General features: G+C 40.7%; 1 protein-coding gene across 2 annotated transcripts in view; it reads right to left on the bottom strand.

Annotated features, from left to right (window-relative positions):
- Nucleotides 1–455: 455 nt before the first annotated feature.
- The window catches only part of SLC24A2 (solute carrier family 24 member 2), a 251,499-nt gene continuing 230,630 nt past the window's right edge, over nt 456–21,324 (bottom strand). For both annotated transcript variants that reach the window (XM_039244429.1, XM_039244428.1), the window contains 3 exons: nt 12,219–12,308; nt 5,383–5,549; nt 456–1,123 (listed from right to left, as the gene is read on the bottom strand). In XM_039244429.1, the coding sequence (XP_039100360.1) occupies nt 874–1,123; nt 5,383–5,549; nt 12,219–12,308 (507 nt within the window). In that variant the 3' untranslated portion in view covers nt 456–873. The remainder of the gene's footprint in view (nt 1,124–5,382; nt 5,550–12,218; nt 12,309–21,324) is intronic.

The following is a 21,324-nucleotide window of genomic DNA, read 5'->3' as shown; positions in this document are numbered from 1 at the left end:
TCTACCCAGTCTGGGTTTTACCTCTGTCTGTCCCAAGTGGCCCCATGGGTTTTGGTCAGTGTGCCCCAGCAGGGGTGAGAAGAAAGTCTTCACTGTTCAGCTGGTGGGAAAGTTTTGGAGGTCTCAGCTCAGGATCCCTACAGACCTTCTCCACCAAGCCCTCTGTCCTACAACGTTTTCCTCTAAAATATCCACCTTACCTGGCAGGATCCCAATAAGTCCAAGGTAGGCTGAAGGTCACAGCAATGATGCTATTCGTTTACCTCTTGCACTAAAGAGGTAAAGCTCAGACTGAAGGTTGATGCCCCTCTTCAAATAGGTGCTATAAATATACTAGAGCTATCCCTGAAAAGATGCATTTGTGTTTTTATATATATGTGATGATTTTATATATGTATATATAAAATTTTTCTTTGTGTTTGTATATAGGTATGTATTACTCTATAGATAGGAAAGGAGAGGTATAATACAGGAGCAGGCGAGGGTGGGGTATGTTCCTGTGCATCTATTTATAATTTGTATATTTTGTATGTATATATATAGAGAGAGCCTCTGTTATTGTTTGCATCATTACAATGAATGTACCTCCGACCAGCGAGGAGTACCTGTCTGTGGCGAATGGAGGGAAGCCCCAAAAGGACAGTTCTTGCATGGTCTCTTGCACGGCGCTGTTTCAGCAGGCAAGGCTGGCAGCAGCTTGTGAAATGAGGGGGCCCAGTGTAAATCCATCCAGCTTCACATCCGCCGGGGAGGCACACTTTGAAATGCCCGCGGCTGTATGCCAGCTGCCTCTTCAAGGGAGAGGTCAAGGAGCCTAGAACCCAGGGCAGGGAGGGGCCATCCCTGCTGTTGGTCAGGATATGGCTTTTCCTACTAGATGGAGACAGGGCACACGAGAATTCTGTCTTCTAGGAGGACACTGACCACCAGGAACACAAAGTAGAGGCCGAACATGATGAAGCCCAGAATTTTGTTCATCCGCCATTTGCAGAGGGCAATAGAGAGGATAACGAAGAGCAGCATGATGAAGAGGAGGACAATGGCACAGAAGAGGCCATTGCTGCTGACAGCCACTGGTTGGAACCTGTGAATGATGGTATATAGGAGCCAGGGCAGTGGAAGCCTGTGAGGGAAGACGGGGGAGCAGTCAGACAAATTGAAGAAGGCATACGGCACAGCATCAGCTTCTTGGAATCTCTAATTCGCAAAGGGTTGTCTTTTTAGGTTCATTATGCCTTGTGTGTGGCTGGCCCAGGAAATCACCTAAGGAAGTCAGGTGAACTTCAAAAACCATTGTCTATTTCCTAACTGAATTAGGGAGAAGGGAGAATTTGTTCTAGAGCTGAGTAAGCTCAAAGCTGTGACCACTGCGGGTGATTTCCAAATGTGATTTCAAATAGTTGTGTGTTTCTTTTCTAGTTAGATTCCAATGTTGCTCTCAGCCCAAAAAATGGTGGACTGGAAGGTTTGCACAGGGCAGGAGAAGGAAAAGACAAATGGAGAAAAGGCATGGAAATCAGTAGTGAAAATGGCAACATTATTTTTAGGAATGGAAGCACTGACTCAACTGACCTAACAAATGATACATGATACAACACATGATACAATATAGCTGTCTGAGGTTTATTTTGGAAAAGATAGGACAGCCTTTTGACTAGGAAGTGGTCCTCCTGAAGGATGTGAGGAAGGCAGTTTCTTACATTTGTGATGTGATTTTTAAAAAGCTGTTGTCTCCCTTTGCATTTGACTTTTAGAAATCTGGTAACATCTTTTGTTTTCTGTCCAGAGTGGCGACTCTGGAAGACATCAGAAAAGCTGACTGCCAGGTACATCCTGAGAGTGAGTTAGGACTCTGAGCAAGAGGAAAATGGCTGAAACCACGTGACTCACGTTGCCTGGGCATCTCCAGGTGGTTGAGCGAGATGCAGTTTTAGCCACTGAGCCTAAGGATGGAACGGTGGCTAGGGAAACAAGGACCTAGCCCCTCAGCTGGGTGAGGCGTCTGCAGAGCCTTAGCCTTTGGCTAAGGGAGATTGAATTTTGGCCTGATCTCAGGAATATGGAAGAGGAGGTAGTGCCCTTTTGAAACACAAAGTTCTCCACAGGAAAAGCAAAGAGCTTGAGAGAAATAATGAGGTGAAGGGAGTAGTGAGTTGACACATCTGGTCTCCTCAACTGGAGAGAGCATGTGACGGTAGAGCCGTGAGTTGTGTAACTTTGGATACCCAGGGCCTGGCATATGCAGCCCCCCATCTGGGTACATATGTTAATCTGGGCCAAGCTGAGGTGACTGATGCAACTGCCTCAGGGTAGTCAGTACAGGCGGTTTGCCCACTAGAGCCTAGCTTGGAGGCGTTCACTTCAGAGATGTCAGAAGGCAAGGGGCTCCACCAGCCAGCTCAGGGAACATGGTGCAATTTCAGCTCTCGGCAGGAGGGGGCAGCCCTGGCATCCTCCTGTCAGTAATGTAAAGCCAGGAAAAGTGGGAGTGTGTGTGTGTGTGTGTGTGTGTGTGTGTGTGTGTGTGTGTGTGTTGGGTGGAGTGCTCAAAAATGAAAACCTCCACTAGGGATCTGTCCTGGGGAGCTCTTGTTCCACACCTGCATTCTCATAGGAAGAAAAAGACCAAAACCACTGTATTCATATTCTTAAATTAACATGCCCACTTACATATCTGGTTCCGGTGAAGTTGTGCTTGATGGCACTACAAATAGGAAACAACCTTTTGTACTAAAAAATGACATTTTATTCATGCCTTTTGACCTATAGATCCTATTGTCAGGGATCAAGCATAAGAAATATTTGAAATGCAGATATAAGTTTATTCAGAAAAATGACCATTCAGTGTTATTTAGAGTAGTGAAAAATTTGGGATACTTAATCTCCAATAATAAACACAAGTTAAATAACAGACTATTAAGCCAAGTTAGTGCTATATAGCCATTAAAAATTATAAGCTTATAATGATGGAGGCAAATACTCATGATACGATACTACCATTAAAATGAAGGATACACATAAAAATAGCAATGTATTTTCAGTAAAGTAAACTACATATGAACTAAAGCAGGGTGGTGAATTATCATTGAATTTTATTTATGCTTTATATGTATTCACTTAATTCCTTTACCATGAGTATATATTAATACTCATCCTTTACCATGAGTATATGTTAATATTATAAGCATAGAGAAAAGGCCAGCAAGATGATAAAATACCTTTTATACTCAATGTATTGCTATTAAGTTCATAAATCAGTATAAACTCTTGAGAAAGACCTCTTTGAAAAATATACATCAATAGCCATTAAAATGCCCACAATCTTTAATGCATTAATATTTCTTGAAGGAGTTTATCCTAATAAAAATAATTAAAAGATACTTTCTGCGTTAAGGTCTTCATCAAAACACCCATCATAGCAGAAAACTGGAAAAAATAAAAAATAATGGCTAAACTGAAAACCCACAGGATGAAATATTGCGAAGTGATAAAATGTTATTTATGAGAGTTAAAACGGAACTTAGAAATAGTTGATTGACTAATTTACTAACAGATGCTGACTTTGTGCAAGGCATAAATGGCTTTAAAATAGAAAAATAAAAGCCCCCCAAAAGGACAAAACTGAATATTCACTTGGAAAACTATGTGAAATATTTGGAAGAGAACATACAAAAAGTAAATGTTGTTTTTGGCTGGTAGGGTTACGGGTTATCTTTCTTTAAACTTTCATTTAACCTGTTACTATATATCCAGTTTAAGAACAGGGAACAAAAAACATCTTGCAATTCCCTAGACTATTTATTTTTCAAAGACATGACAAATACGTCCTATAATTTTTCCCGACTTGTAAGGTTGTCTTTCTTTATACTATTGCACATCTCATTTTCCTTCTTGGAAGATACCGACCAAGAAAACTACTCTAAATGTGTAAGCGGTGGAACTGAGAAACACCGTTTCTACTAGAGGTACCCTTCCTTTAAAACATATACCTTTGAAGGCATTCATCATACATTCATTCAGTCTGCACACATCTGTCAAGGCACCACCATGCATTAGGCATCGTATTAGGCTTTAGGGAGCTGTTGCTCCTGAGCAGTTCACAGTCTGGTGGGCAGACTGATAAACATGACCATGACAAGAGTACATTGTGCAGAGAGTACACAGAACTCCCTGGTCAGGCCCAAGGGAATGGGGGAAGCTGAAATTTGAATTGACATTGGTAGGGTAAGTTAGAGTTTTCCAAGCAGACAAGCAGGGAAGGATCTCATGTGAGAGGGGCCTGAAAAGGAAGGAAATAATGGCAGGAGAGGGAACATTTGGGATTCAAAGGTGGTAAAGACAGCGGGGGCTCAGGGCAGGCAGGGTTGCATGCAGGTAGTGTTGTCGTTGAGAGACACAGTGTCCACACCCCAGCTATCTCATTTACTAGCTTTGTGAACTCTGCGCTCTTCAGTTGCCTTGCTTGAAGAATGGGGGATCATCATACATATGTCACAGGATCACTGTGTGGCTTAAATGGATAAAAAGGTACTTACAGTGCCCAAAGTAGACATTGAATGGAAAACACAGGTAATGCAAAAGTGCAAGAGAGAAGAGTATTCAAAATGTTCAATGAAAAAGTAGATCTGCTTTAATGAGTTTCTATATTCAGGTGTCAAGAGTCCATTTCTGGGAACATAAGGAAAACACCCCATGTCTTACCTTCTCAGGGGTTCTCTCTCATTCGGGGTTATTCATCAGACTACTTTTACTTCTGACAAGTTAAATGAAATGACAGAGAGAAGAGCATCCCGCCCCAATCCGATCCACTTTAGGGACTATTCATATTGAGAACTACCATTTGCTTAACCATAAGAACAGATCTCATCTTCTGACTTTCAAAAAACTTAGAATATCTTTATCAGCAGCATACATAAATGATAACGCCAAACCTGCCAGCATTTTCCAAAGAAGGAGATGGGATATTTTTGCTTGCTCCAATCTGTTTTATAATCCAAATCTCATCCGGGCTGGTGGGGACTTTAATTAGAATTAGGATATGGGAAAAAATGTAGTAAAACTATCTCCATCATACCTGACTACTGAATATTCATAACTTGTAGCCAATACCATTATATAAGCAAAATTCTGAAAGTATTTCTTACAACATCCAATCTGTATGTAGGCATGTGTTTCTGCCTACCTAGGGATAACTTATTCTTCATTAAGGTCTCTGAAAATTAAAATTAGAGTTATTGAACTTGAATGTTACTCCCAGTCTTTACTTTCTATTGGTTGGTTAATTTTGGGCTCAAAGATCCTGGTTACATCTCCACAGCCTTTAGAGGACAAAGACAGCAAAAGAGCTGGTGTGTGCACCTTCATAAAGCCACCTCTACTCACCCTACGGTGATGTCAAAAATGTTGCTTCCAACAGAGCTGGACACAGCCATGTCCCCAAGCCCCTTCCGGGCCACTATGACACTGGTGATAAGATCAGGGATGGAGGTTCCGGCAGCCAAGATGGTCAGACCCATAATCTCTTCACTAATGCCAATTGTCTCACCAACCTAAAAGTAACAATAGGGACACATATGAATGTCCGAAGTCACAAAACCATCGTACCCACAAATGTTTCAATGCGGCTCCCTTGTAATGAATTCCTATCCGTGCTATGCGGACTGATGAGATGATAAAGAAGAGTAAGCCACCATCACTGCCATAGAGGAGGTCACACTTTAATCATATTCAGACCCAAGAGATCAGGAATGTTCACACCAGGATTGAACAGATAATCTCAAGAAAGAGCTATAGTGAGTGCAGTCACTATCTGGTATCTAGTGAGACTGTGCAAGGGAGGCAGAAGAAGAGAGTTATAAAACCCAACTGGCCATTAGCTCCAGAGGCCAGGAGCTGACAATGGTACCAAATCCTGTAGCAAATTTGCCTTTGGATTAACAATCAAAGATTAAGGACTGATATCCAGTGTTCCCATTTTTCTTTGACATCTCCTAGTTTCTGTAACCCACTCTTAAACACCTTTATACTATCATTTCCATAGGAAACTTGATTTGGGGTGTTTCAGGGCTTGGTGACATATGACTGAAAATCAGCAGGGCAACTGTGGAGAAACCGTCAGTTACAGAATCAGAAGTCCAAGGTCTGGCTTTGGCATTTATTAAGAATTTAACCTGTTATTAACTTAACCAATTGTATAATATCTTTGATCCTTGCTTTCTTATTGTTAAAGTGGGGATGATAAAACCTACCATACAAGGTGGTTGGGAGGACTATGTGATCATTTGTGGAAAACCTCTTCGTAAATAGTACACCATTACTGAAAAATGATGGGGGATGGTTATTACATTTTATTTTGGTCTTTGCCTTTTAACACTGATGCAGTCTATTTTGGACAGTTGATCTAATCTCAGATGGAGGCTCCTTCATTCTCGTGAGCCAATTTTTTGTCTTCTTGGGACTTTTAAAAGCTTTAAGTATCTTCTGGAGTTGGTGAACTGAAGTTCTGAAAACTTTTAAGATAGTGCTTTCGGTTTAGTTTTCAACAGCCTATCTAGGACATTCATTATTTTTTGAAAAAAAAAAAAAAACGCAGAAGGCTAGAGTAGCATGTAAGTATAAGGGCTTTTAGGGAATAGGATACATTTATTTATTTCTTTTTTTAAAAAATTTAATGTTTATTATTTATTTTTGAGAGAGAGGAAAAGACAGAGCACAAGCAGGGGAAGGGGCAGAGAGAGAGAGAGGGAGACACAGAATCTGAAGCAGGCTCCAGAGCACAGAGCCTAACACAGTGCTCGAACCCATGAACTTTGAGATCATGATATGAGCTGAAGCTGGATGCTTAACTAACTGAACCACCGGGGTGACCTTCTTTTTTTTTTTTTTTTTTTAATTTTTTTTAAGTAATCTCTATACCCAATGTGGGGCTTGAACTCATGACCCTGAGATCAAGGGTTACATGTTCTTTTGACTGAGCCAGCCAGGCACCCCTGGGATAAATACATTTCAAAATATCTTTTGTGATTTGTAAGTAATAGCTTGGTTTCCGCTAACTTAAAAGCATGGTTGGGAGCTATTTTTGTTTTGATGGTCACGCCTGCTCTAGAGCCTGGCTAGCAGAACTAACTTATCCTGGCCTCACAGAGCAAAGATTCACTGCTCCCCATCAGAAAGGAAGTCCCATGCAAGCAGAATTCCTACTTTGATCACTACCATCTCTCTGATACACAGAACATAGCTGTATTTAGTAGGCTCTCAATACCTATTTCCATCTACGTACTTAGGTGATTTCCCTAGTGTGTTTTCTGCTGATTCCCCTAGAAAAAAATTAAGTAAGAGTTCTGCACAGGAGTGCCCTATTTGAGCAAACCTCTCCTTGCTGACCTATTTTTTTGAGTTAGATCTTAAGTGAAACATTTTCAGAGACTCTGAAGATGCTGAGTCAATGGTTGTCACCCCCAATAAACAGGGTGATTCTTTGAGGGAGTTTGAAAGCAGTGGCTATTTTAAAACACCGTTTATATTTGGAGTCGGAATGACTCCATAGGCAGAAAAAATGCAGAAATTGCAGGGGGGTGGAATGGGGGTGTGGTTATGAGTGATGGCTTGGATACAGGGGAGACATGGGTGCAAATCCTAGCCTGCCACTCCTAGTACATGGTAGCTAGCTTTCCTGAGCCTCGGTTTTTCTCATGTGTGGAATGGGGATCATAACATCCATCCTCAGAGTTGTTGTGATGATTATATGTGATGATGCATACAGAGCAAATAGCAGGTGTCAGGTATCAAGGGAATATTCACTAACAGTCAGCTATGATAACTGAGACACTACTCCTCTCCCTCTCCAACTTATCAGCCTGCAGCCATTGGGCTCTGGCACCTGGCTTAGTAGGCATTAGTCTGTAATGTGGGAAATCATGAGAATAATGAAGACTTTTTAATTGTATGTCAAACTCTTGGTGAATCTGCGTGGTTCTAGAAACACTTTTGCTGTCTGAGACCGAGCCTTCATAGGCACATTTTAAGAACACTTCACTGACTTCAGTTTTCCACAAGCAAGAGACAAGATGATAGGTGCGGCGTGTAGATGGGACAGCACTGATCAAACTGGCAGCATCAGAGAAGTTTAGAGCTAGAAAGGACGTCAGCAGTCTCTTGGGGGGGATTCCTTTGTTTTGCAATCGAAATAAATGATGGGGCCACTCAGAATCCAAATCCAGTGCTGCTCCGAACATTGCATAATTGCAGTTCCTTATATTGGTTTCAAGAGCAACCACAAAAATATCATATTGGCTAAATGAGACACAGGGTCATATTAACTCTTAGAATGAACTTCTCATACTAGATGCAGAATGGATTTTAACCATGTTTTCGTCACTCAGGAAATTTACTATTTCATGATACAAAAAGAATAAAAAGTAACAAAAACTAAGGGGAAGCATGCATAAAGCATTTAATCTAAGGGGTATTTATTTCTGGCAAAACAGTAGCTAAGTAATGATATTAAATAGCACTTATTGTTGGTAAGTGGATAAAAAAATAATTCAGCACTAAATGTGTATTTGTTATTTTATGGCATTTATAGCTCAAAAAATTCTGTACAAACAACAGAATTAGAGCCAAACTTCTTAGAACAGAATGTGCTATTTTGATCAGGTGTCTGGATGTCTTAAAAGAGAAAAACATTTCTGTGGGAGAAAGAACAGAGAAACTTCCCATTCATTACTAGAAGGTAAGGTTTCTCTTTATGTTCTCTATATTTCTGGGCCTTTTGGTAATATTATTCCTGGTATTGTGTTTGTATTTTTCTACAAGAGAATGAAAAGGAAGCTAGACTATGGAATTAAGATAATCATTAAAAAGAGCAGAATAATATGAGATATCTAGAAAATAAGAGAATAAAAACTACTTTTTTCTTTATAGGTACATTAAAGAATGAAAATAGCTATTAAGAAAAGCCATTGCATGTTATAAATGGCAAAAAATCCTTCTAGCCTGGAAATCTGGAGGCTGAGAAGGAGCTCATTGTCTACAAAGATTTCTGTGCAGTTTTGGTGGCAAATGACTTTCAATGAATGTGGAAAATCATGACTTTGGGCCAAGTGGAACTTCTTCAGGGAGTCAACAATTTTTTGAAACTATCCTGGAAGAATAATCTGAAGTCAAGTATCATAAAATAACTAGGGTAGGAATAATATAAAGTATCTTGTAGGAATAATAGTGGGTATATTAGCTGACATATCCAGCAGATTTTTTCAACATTATATATTTTTTTAAAATATAAGGTGTAGTTTATATACAATGAAGTCTAATTTTACATTCAGTAAAACTCACTCTCTAAAAATAGTTCTGTAAGACTTTTTAAGTTTATTTATTTATTTTGAGAGAGAGCATGCAGATGTCATGGGAAAGGAATAGAGAGAGGGAGAGAGAGAATCCCAAGCAGGCTCTGCATTATATTGAGGCTTGACCCCACAAACCATGAGATCATGACCTAAGTCAAAATCAAGAGTTGGAAGCTTAACCAACAGCCACCCAGGGGCCGTAGTTCTGAGAATTTTTGATAAAGGTATGCAGTCCTATTTCTCCACATCCTCACCAACTTATGTTGGTGTTTTTGACTATAGCCATCCTAATGACTGTGAAGTAGTATCTTGTGTTTATTTCTAAATAGCTCTATTGAAATACAATTCACATAACTTAAAACTCATCTACTTAAAGTATATAATTCATATTTTAGTATATTTATAGACTTGAATAGCTATCACCATAATTTATATTTAGAACTTTTTCATTATCCCAGGAAGAAACCCCGGACCCAACAGTGGTCACTTCCCCCTTCCCTCCAACCTCCCCAATCCTAGGCAACCATTAACTACTTCCTGTGTCTATAGATTTGCCTATTTTTCACATCTCCTATAAATGGAATCATACAACATATGATCTTTTGTGACCATCATTTTTCATTTAGCATAATATTTTAGAGGTTCGTTCATATGTAGCATGTATCAGTGCTTCATTCCTTTTTATTGTGGAATATTCTATTGTGTGGATAGGCCAGTTTTTGTATCCATTCATCAGTTGATGGACATTTAGGTTGTTTCCACTTTTTGGCAATTATGAATAATGCTGTTGTAAACACGTGTATATAGATATTTGTGTACATGTTTTCATTTCTCTTCGGTACACAGATAGTGAAATCACAGGATCATAAGATGACTCTATGGTTGGGGCGCCTGGGTGGCTTAGTCGGTTAAGCGTCCGACTTTCACTTAGGTCATGATCTCGCGGTTCGTGGGTTCGAGCCCCGCATCAGGCTCTGTGCTGACTGCCAGCTCAGAGCCTGGAGCCTGTTTCAGTCTGTGACTCCCTCTCTCTCTGACCCTCCCCTGCTCACGCTGTCTCTCTCTCTCCTAGAAATAAATAAAACATTAAAAAAAAAAAAAAAGATGACTCTATGGTTAATATTCTGTGGCCTGCCAAACTGTTTTCTAAAGTGGCTGCGTTATTTTACATTCTTACCATCCATATATAAGGGCCCCAGTTTCAATATAGCGTCTCTAATACTTGTTATTATCTGTCTTTTTTATTATATCTATCCTGAGAGTGAAGTGGCATCTCCTTGTGGTGTTGATTTACATTTCCCTAATGAATAATGATGTTGACCATGTTTTTTTGTGCTTATTATCCATTTGCATATCTTTTTTGATTAAATATCTATTCAAATCTTTTGACCATCTTAAACATTGCCTTTCTATTATTATTATTTTTTTTTTAGTAGGCTCCATGCCCAACGTGGGACTTGAACTCATGACTCTGAGATCAAGAGTTGCATGCTCTGCCAAATAAGCCAGCCAGGTGCCCTTTGCCTTTCTATTATGGAGCTTTAAGAGATTTTTATGTATCTTGGATACAAGTGCCTTATCAAATGTAAATAATTTGTAAATATTTTCTCTCAGTCTGGGGTTTGTCTTTTAATTTTTTAACTGGTATTTTCTGAAAAGCATAACTTTTACTTTTGATGAAGTCTAACTAACTAGGGTTTTCTTTTATGGATCATGTTTTGGCATTATATCACAGAACTCTTTGCCTAACTCATGGGTCATGTAGATTTTCTGTTTTCTTCTAGACATTTGATAGTTTTGGCACTTACATGTAGACCTATGATCCACTTTGAGTTAATTTTCGAGTAGAGTGTAAGGTAAAGGCCTAAGCTCATTTATTTTGGCATATCAAAAAACAATTATTTCAAGCACCATTTTTGATATATCCACATATGTTCTCACATTTCCTTATTTCAAATTGCTATATTTTATTTATGCTAACAAGTATAATTTTAAGACTATATTAAGCAAAGAATATATGTGGGAAGTTTGAAATTTGTGCAGTTTATAATAGACATTAAAAGCATGAGTTCTGGAGTGTCAGAGCCTTGGGTTATAATCTCAGTTCTGCTATTTACTACCTATATAATCCCAAGCAATTTTATTATTAGCTCTAAGCTTAACTTTTTGATCTATAGATGTGGATAATAATAGCACCTCCTTGATAGAATTTGTGCCTATGTACAGGGTGACTGTCAAGATCACAAGGACAAAAGGATGGGAATTATGCAGCATCTGGTACAAGTTCAATCAACAATGGTTACCACTGTTATCTCTGAGAATGTAAAACTTTTGCATTTCATTCTTTCATCTGTGTGTTACAACAAACAATTCCTGAGAGTTCATTCTTGTGATGGGCACTATAACTGGCACTGGGTTAAAAGTGGTAAAAGCAAAATACATCATCATTATAGTATACTGAGGTTCAAGGAAGAGACCATTTTGTCTCCAGTTCTTTTTCTAGGGCCAATCTGAAAGGCTGGTGAGAACATGAGGTGAGTGGCTGCCCAAGAGGAAGTGAGTATCCTGGAGTCAGGCAAAACCTGACATTCCTCCCAGACCTGGGTAGGCCTGGATTCAGGTTGCAGACAGCAAGACGAGATAGGGTGCCTTCTTCCACATGGCGGTCCAGGGCTATGCTAATTTGACTCCATGCTAGAGGAAAAGGCCAGGAGGGATGGGAAAGGGAAGTGGAATAAAATTCTTTTAGTCCTGGAGTATGTACCTTGTCAGACATGATACGAGTCTGACACTTTCCAAAAGCAAACACATTGATTAACCATTTGGCAACTATCAAAAGAACCAGAAGGATGAGTGTTACTATTAAGGTCTTACCTGGTGTGCCCACCAGACCATCAAGTAAGAGAATACAGCGATCCAGGTGATGGAGCCGAAGAATGTGATGGGAAAAAATTTCCTTGATGACTGAAAGAGAACCAGAAAAAGGAGAGGGTGTCAGTGCCATCCAGTGATGTGGATCTGATAGACCAAAGCTGAAACCACCAATGCAGCTACTCCTCCCTCACTCCCTTCCATCTTCATAGGTTTAGCGATCAAAAGGCCCCCACTCCCAGCAGTTAAGCCAGGACAGGAAGATTCTCTCTTAGGAATGTTGTTTTGAGCCAAATCATCACCAGGATAGTTCCTGAGATGGATATCTCTTGAAAAGAATGTCTATTCTTGCTGCTGGTTGCTCAGATGCCCCCTGCCCCCTAACCTTTCCATGGGCTGGTTTCTTAGTCTTGCCCTCAATCTCTTGTCTACCCTAGAGGCTTCCTTTCTCTCCTGCTCCCCTTTCTGTCTTCTGCTCAACTTCATCAGAATCAGTTTGTACTGCTTCACCCCATGTATCCTAGCAATCCAGTTGCCAGAAAACCTACATGATTAATTGCTTGTAACAAGAAGGATCAATAGGGTCTGAAACAGGTTCCTCTTACAGTCCCATGAATTAGTGGGAAAAGCCACAGAGAGGACACCATCATCATAGTTTCTATAAATTCTTGATGACAGTCACCTCCCAGGATATTTGAACCACTCTTATAGACTGGAGTAACAGAGGCCCAGCACACTGCTGTCCCCAGGACTGGCAAAGTAGATGCTCCCGGGAAGGTTTTCTCTTCTGTTCTCCACCCCTGACTGTACTATGTCCATTTCTGCTTTGATCACAGGCCTTTGTGCAATCTCAGGCTTAGGGTGTGAACACTGCTTTTTAAAAATATTTTAGAGTATAATTAACATACAGTATTATATTAGCTTCAGGTGTATCATACAATGCAATATAGTGATTCACCAATTCTGTACATTACTTAGTGTTTCTAGTTTCCTTCGAATATTAGCCAAAATCAGACACTCAAAATGCAGTGTGTGTGTGTTTTTTTAAACCTGTTACCACTAAAGGGAAATCCATGCTTGCACTGGCTTTTTTTTTTTTTTTTTTTTTTTAACTGGGGCCCTTTCATACATGCTCAGATAGCAGAATGTGCTCAGTCTCTCACCTATTACTGCCAAACACTTTTTATTTCAAAGCTTTCCACTTTGAGAAACAATCTCTTCTTCTTCTTCTTTTTTTTTTTTTTTGCTTTGATAATGCCATCCAATTTTGTCCAGAGAAGTGAATCCTGGAGTTGATGTGGAGGAAAGCTATCTCAACTGTCTACAGGGCTGACCTTGGGCAGTCACATAGGACACTTTCTGCCATGGCTTTTAAGAGTTTTATTAAAAGGAAAAGATAAACGTGTACATTATAACCTCTTGAATATCTATAATAATAATGGACATAGTCTCTATTTTCCCAAACTAGGCTTACGTTCTCTTTACTAACTGCAAGTTTTCAATATATGTTTTTATTATCATTCATACCGTTCTGTTAAATTTCACAATAACCATTTCTTTCTCTTAAAGACTGCTGCCTTTCTGGGGCTATTTGCTAGCTGCAGTGTCTGAAAGACCTGTGGGCTTGATTAAATTGGGGTGCAGCCCCTCACAGCTCCCCTCTGTTAGAATGAAAATATTTTGGCTAAAGACTCAGGCCCCTTCTGGGGACCTGAGCAGATTAATGGGTTATGGAAAAAAAGGTCATCAATTTTTCAAAATGGAGGTTGAGACAGGCACTTCTGAGAGCAAATTCCTTTAAAGCTGAGAATTCAGTTGGGTTTTGGAGGCCAGATTCGCCAAGCCTTGGAATAGCTGGTGCTAAGAAATCAATTTTCCCAGCCATAGAGTTTAGCCGATTGGGGTCCCCATTCTTTTCCTCTGGTCACACGTCACTGTTTCGGTATCCTGAGATGGAGGTTTCATCTCCTACGTATGGTCAGGCTCTGTCACAGGGAAGGAAAGGGTTTTTCTTGTGGTGTTGGGCCGCCCATGTGATTGGAACAGCAACCAGTCTGTGAGTTAGATTCTAGGCCTCCTGTAAGGCAATGGAGTACCATCTCCATACTTTAAAAAAATGTTTATTTATTTTTGATGAGGGGCAGGGGAGAGAGACAGAGACAGAGAGACAGAGAAAGAGGGAGCAGAGGATCTAAGCAAGGCTCTATGCTGAGAGTGGAGAGCCCGACATGGGGCTTGATCTCACAAACCATGAGATCATGATCGAAGCCAAAGTAGGATGCTTCACTGACTGAGCTACCCAGGCACCCCACCATCTCCATACTTCATGGTATGGTACATGTACAGGTGATCTTGAGAGGGTCCTCATTTCACAGATTGCTTGATTTTTAGGCTATCTCATTTATTAAGTATGTAATTATCATTTTATTTATTGTCCCTTTGCATGTCTGTTCCTTTGGTGTAATGTCACAAGTTAGAATCAAATTATTTGAACATACTTCTCATCTGAGAAATATCATCCCTGAACCATAGAAAATTCCTAGTGAAAAGGTAGCAACTAAGGAATCAGACTAAGGAGGTAAAGGAACTAAGTTCAAACTGACATACTAATGAAAACCTCTCCCATTTAAACTTTGATGCTTATGGTTCTTGATCAAGAGGCCAATTTGTAATTAATGGCCATCTAAATGTACCTAGTGTTGTATTAGGGGCTCACTGAAAATAAATAAAAAATAGCTTCTATTTGTAAGTTTCCAGGTCTTCAACATGACTAGGGGTGGGTAAAGGCCAGGTACCTACTCTGTACACAAATATTGAACTAGACCTGAAAGTCAAGCCTAGTCTGTCTGACTATACGTGTATTCCCAAGATGTAGGTTATACCAACTTGTTCTTGAAGAAAAATAAGGCCAATAATGCTCAGAACATTCCCAGCTATAGGCATGATGATAATCATCATAATACTAGCCTGTGCTCTGAATGTCAGAAAATATAAAGAGCATTGGGGACATATAGACTGGCATTCCAGCTGTATGGCCATCTGCCTCACTCAACCTCCCATATTGTCTCTGATTTGGAAGCTCCAACCCTTTTATGCACCAGCAGTTTAGTTAAGTGTTTCTCAACTGTCAAACTACCTTATAATTTCCAATCTCACAGCCCAGGTAATTCCTTCTTTTTTCATTTTTTTCTGAACTACTCCCCTTATTTGGACTCTATGGTCTCATTCCAGACATCACCACCCAGTAGCATTCGTGCAATTATTTAGTTACCAGTCTCACTGGAAGGAAGAAAAGAGCCCTTGAAGCCAAGGTCTGACATGTCAATTTTTGGTTAGTAATGGTGGTTCATCCTAACATCTGCTGGGATGAACCTCATACTAATTAGCAAAAAGCAAATTGTGTCCATGTGCCGGCCATTTTGTTCCCAATGTAATGGTTTATGTGTCTAATTGGCAGCTAATGTTCTCATTAGAAGCTTTTAGTACATCAGTGTGATACTTTCTTGGCTTGAAAAATGTTTCTGGACGTTAGCTGATTGCACAAATTGGCCATATCTTTACTGACTTAAATTCAGCAAATATTCACTGAGCATCTATTCTGTGCAAGGTTTTGGGGGGTACACATCTAACAAAATTCTCCCAGGTGATCCTATTAAAGATTAAAAGTGTGTTCTCTGCATTGATACGACCGGTATTCAAATCCTTGCTCACCAATTACCAGTGATGTGACCTGAGACAGATTATTTCATCTTCCAAGCCTCACAGTTTTCATCTGTAACATGGGAGGAATAAAAAAATATCTTGTTCTGAGGTCTTCATGCCCATAACGTGTCTACAAAAGTGGCACAAATAAGTGTGTAGATAATAATGGCAGTTGTTATTAGATAATCTTATTTTTATTTTGGTTTTTAAGAGATGAGGAGACTGAAACTCAGAGAGGTGAAAGTCACTGCTGAGACCTGGCCGGGAGTCTTGACTTTGCTTCTTACTTGCTGGGTGTACTTGGATAAGTCGCTAAACCCCTCTGGGTCTTAAACACTTGATTCTTGCTAGAATTGTGAACTGCAGACACAATAAATACTTGGTGAATGAAACAATGAATGACATAAGTTGCAAAGATATAGCTGACTTCTAAGTACCTTCCCAGTTCTAATGAGTCATATTTTGATACCTCACTTAGATCCATTCCTGTTTTGTAAGAACATTCGTCCTAGGTCATGAGAGAATATAACTTATGGGGTCTTTATTTCCTTTATTATTTTCAATTTTTATCAAAGATGTGTTCCTCATCAAGATTTATATTTTAGTTCTTTTACTTTTAAAACAAAGCCATTATTTTAAGAAGACTATACCAGTGAATTGATCTGAGCCAGGAGTGCATATAATCCAACACTCAGTCATATAATTTGCATATAAATGAGGTGGAAATAAAAACAAGTGGGGGGATTGTTTACTCTGAAACTGAGTGTACACTAAAAAAATCATGTTTTCCTTGTAATTACTGTCAAGGTTTGGAATGTTCATCTCCACGGGTAATTCAAAAACTACTGAGGAGACAGAGCTGCCAGGCCCTCCAGAGTAACAAGTGTTTATTAATGAATCATTTTCTCCTCATGTTTTCCTCTCCCTTGATATCTTGTAAAGAGGCCCTTGTGGCAGTGCATGAAGACTGTGGTAGACTGCATAAGTGGCCACGACACTTTATAACTCTTTTCAAAAGGTGAAGTCTAGGGGCGCCTGGGTGGCTCAGTTGGTTAAGCATCCAACTCTTGCTTTCGGCACGTCATGATCTCATGGTTCGTGAGTTTGAGCCCTGCATCAGGTTCTGCACTGATGGCGTGGAGCCTGCTTGGGATTCTTTCCCTCTCTCTCTGTCTCTCTCTCTTCTCTGCCCTTCCCCCACTTTCTCTCTCTTAAAATAAATAATCTAAAAAAAAAAAGGAGGTGAGGTCTATTTTCCTGTCTTTTGAATCTGGGCTGGCTTTGACTTTCTCTGACCAACAAAATGTGGTAGAGTGACAGCATGCAGATTGCAAATTACATCTCAAGAGAACTTTGCAGCTTTTGTTCTTGCTGCCCTTGGAACTTGGCCATTATGTGAATCAGTTCTGGCTACCTTACTTAAAGATAAGATACCATGTGGTGCAGAAATGAGCTTTTGGAGCTGAGATACTCCTATATCAACAAGCCCTCAGACTTAATATAAGTGAGCAGAACTGTTCAGTTGAGCTCAGATCAAATGGTCAATTCATAGAATTCTGGACTAAAAAATTGCTTATTTTTTTAAGCCATTAAGTTTTGGGGTGGTGTGTTACACAACAAATGCTAACTGATACAAGATCAAACCTAATGAAACTCTTCTGTGCTAAGCATGATCAAAAGCTACTTCCTAGCTTTTGTATCAACTGGCATGGTTTCTTTAATTTGGCATTTCATATATACAAAGGATGACCATATAATTCATCTTCCAAACCAGCATGGTTGGGGATTGAAGGGACAATTCTGGGCCAACTGGGATGTATGGTCCCCTTAAATATGCAATACGAGGGGCAACTGGTTGGCTCAATTGGTTAAGCATCCAGCTTTGGCTCAGGTCATGATCTCATGGTTCGCAAGTTTGAGCTCCATGTCTGGCTCTACACTGACAGCTTCGAGCCTGGAGCCTACTTAGGGTTCTGTGTCTCCTTCTCTCTCTGCCCCTACCCTGCTTGAGCTTTGTCTCTCTCAAAAATAAACATTAAAAAAAATACAATACCATAGTGATGGCTATCTCTTTATGCTGTCCTTAATGACAGAATGTCATGGTTGGCAGGGGATCTAGGGATCTTCCACCGCTTTATTTCCCAGAGGAGGAAAAGTGAGGGCCAAAGTTGTGAAGCGACTTCCCCAAGCTTGTACAGCACATGAGGTATGCGCGGGGGGGGGGGGGGGGGGGGGCGAGGGGAGGGGAACCCATTGCAGGCAGCGTGGTAGAATGAGAACAATATGAGGTTAGGAGACCCAGTTCGAATCTAGTTCCTGTCACTGATACAGCTGTGCATTTGTCCTCTGGAGTTATATGCCTTGTTTCTGCTACTTATCTGAGAGGTCCTTAAACATAGGGATTGTGTCTTTATAGCTCTTTTAGGGCACAAGCTTGATGCTTGGCACACCACGGGTACTCAATAACTATTTGCTGAGGAAATTTAAAAACAACCAAACTCTTCACCCGAGAGTCACATTTTTGCTAGGGACAGCACACAGTATACATAGATAATGAGAAGGAAGTCCAGTTCATCCCAGGGACGGCTCTTGCGGCTGCAAGGAGCAAAAGCCCCATTGGCTATCTGGGCCCCGAGGCTGGCTCTCAAGGCGTGCGCATAGTGAATGACCGGTCTATGGTCGTACAGAGGAGAGCGCCACGTCTACTTGCTTTGCGCCGCTTGGGGTGATAGCATCGGCCAGGGCAGTTGTGATCCCGGTAACTCCTGCCATGGTAGAGTCCGTGTGCTGTACAGGAGTCACTGGTTCAGAGCTTTGATCTTTTCTAGCAGCTCCCTTGTCCTCTGAGCTCCGATCACAGAGAGGATGGGCACTTTGTCAGCCCTTGCTTTAGCAGTCCCACCTAACCTGTGAGCCCACGCCTTGGTTGCTGGCACCTGCCTCCTGTGCCCGTACACTTCCCCGACTGCTCCAGTGCTCGTGTGCCGACACCCATCAGCAGCTAGTCCGCCCCTGCTGCTCGGGGCCACCCCACACTAGACCTGCCACAGCCATTTAGGAAACTGTGTCTGTCTCTCTGATTTTCCTTCCCAGGACAGTGCAAGAGCATGGACCTAAACAGCAGAGCAATGTAAAATGAGAAAGAGAGAGAGAGAGAGAGAGCGCAAGGGAGCACATGTGAGCACACACATCTCGGAAAGGTCAATGTGATGTGACCCAAGAAGAAACTCGACGCACTCTAGTTATTTGGCTGTAGATTTCTGGAAGCCAGGCCTTTGCACAGAGCAGAGGTTCTGCAATTGCATTGCAAATAAAGAAACCTAAATACTACTTTCAGGAAGCCACATCTATTACATGCATCCTTTACTGAGAAAACCTTTAATATTGGGAGTCCTTACATGAGGGGGTCCTTTCCTGGCCTGTATTTGGTAACACACTGGCTCTCTCCACCAGGCTGGATTATTTCCAGGCCAGGTCAATGGGACAGGATTTTTGTTCTGTCTTTTTCAAGTGCAGAAAGTGGGATCACCATGGGCTCTTAAGAATTATGCTAAATCAGAGGTGCCTGCTTGGCTCGGTCAGTTAAGCGTTCCAACTTGAGCTCAGATCATGATCTCACAGTTCATGAGTTTGAGCGCTACATCAGATTCTGTGCTGACAGCTCAGAGCCTGGAGCCTGCTTTGGATTCTGCATCTCCCTTTCTCTCTGCCTCTTCCCTGCTGACACTCTGTGTCTCTGTCTCTTTCTCCAAAATAAACAAACATTTAAAAATTTTTAAAAAAAGAATTATGCTAAATTATGCTGTATGTTACCACATCATCCTATTCTAAGTGCTTTCAGAAATGATCTCAGATGTCCACTTTCTGGTATCAGGAAATGTGAGGGGGAGCCCAAGCTGTGTGTGGTCACACAGATCTGGGTCTGAACGTCAGCTCCATCTGTTAGGAAGTGTTTAGGTATGAGTTAGTTAACTTCTTAGTGCCTACGATTCTTTCTGCTTATGCCAATAATATATAATATCATATATAGTAAATATAAATAACATTTAAAAACAATTGTGTGTGTGTGTGTGTGTATACACACATTCCTACACTAGCTGTTTTTCTGAGATTCTATAGTATAGGCTTATTGGAAATACCTAAGGCAGTGTCTGATACATAGTAGACACATACCTTTGCTGAATGAGATGTGTATAAGGCCTTTGTTGAATGAGATGTGTGTAAGGCCTTTGTTGAATGAGATGTGTATAAGGCCTTTGCTGAATGAGATGTGTATAAGGCCTTTGTTGAATGAGATGTGTGTAAGGCCATAAGAAAAGTATAGCTACTTCTTGGGGTACCCGGGTGGCTCAGTCAGCTGAGAGTCCAACTTTTGATTTCGGCTCAGGTCATGATCCCAGGGTTGGGGGATTGAGGGTGGCATCAGGCTCCACACTGGGCACGGAGCCTGCTTAAGATCCTTTCTCTCTCTCATTCTCTCTCTCTTTCTTTTTCTCCAAGGCCCTCTCCCCTGCTCGCTCTCTCTTAAAAAAAAAGTATAGCTACTTCTAATCATTTAGTTCCTTTACCCTTTGGGGCTCTAGCCCAAGAACCCGATTTAACAGTAAAAGAACTCTTCTTTTGATTTGATCTACGTTTAGACTGTATTTTGCAGATCATAAGATGATATTGTGCTCAATGCACCTGGCACATAATAATGGTAGAAAATAATATTATAGTAATGATAACAATACAGGATGGAGATCAGACACAAGGGATTTATACTACATGAATGCATTTCTTTAAATTCTTTTTGAATTGAATGAATAATCCATGTACACAGACACTCAACAAAATATGAGTTCCCTTCCTGCCTCGAACCTTCATTTCCTCTTCTCATGGACAATCGCTATGTGGTTTTCAAACATAGCTGCAGATTCTTTGACGCATCTCCCATCAACGGTATCATACACTATATGACACTGATACAGTCTATGTAAATTTTTTGTCTCCTCCCTTTTAATCAGGACAATCAATGACTGCTTTGACTGGTAGAATACAGTGAAAATGACTCTCTGTGACTTCCAAGACTAGGTCATCAGAGACCACACAGCTTCTTTTTTTTTTTTTTTTTTTTACAAATAGTTTATTGTCAAATTAGTTTCCACATAACACTCAGTGCTCATCCCCATAAATGTCCTCCTCTATGCCCATCCCCCCCTCCCCCCCCACATCCATCAGTCCTCAGTTTTTGTCAGCATTCAAGAGTCTCTCATGGTTTGCCTCTCTCCCCTTCCCCCACCATTTCCCCGCTTCTTCTCCCCCTTGGTCCTCTGTTAAGTTCCTCCTAATCCTCCTATACGTGCAAACATATGATATTTGTCCTTCTCTGCCTGACTTATTTCGCTCAGCATAACACCCTCAAGGT

The sequence above is a fragment of the Hyaena hyaena genome, unplaced genomic scaffold, assembly GCF_003009895.1.
Source record: "Hyaena hyaena isolate Hyena2069 unplaced genomic scaffold, ASM300989v1 scaffold_240, whole genome shotgun sequence".
NCBI lineage: Eukaryota > Metazoa > Chordata > Mammalia > Carnivora > Hyaenidae > Hyaena > Hyaena hyaena.
This window is presented reverse-complemented; position numbering and strand designations above follow the sequence as displayed.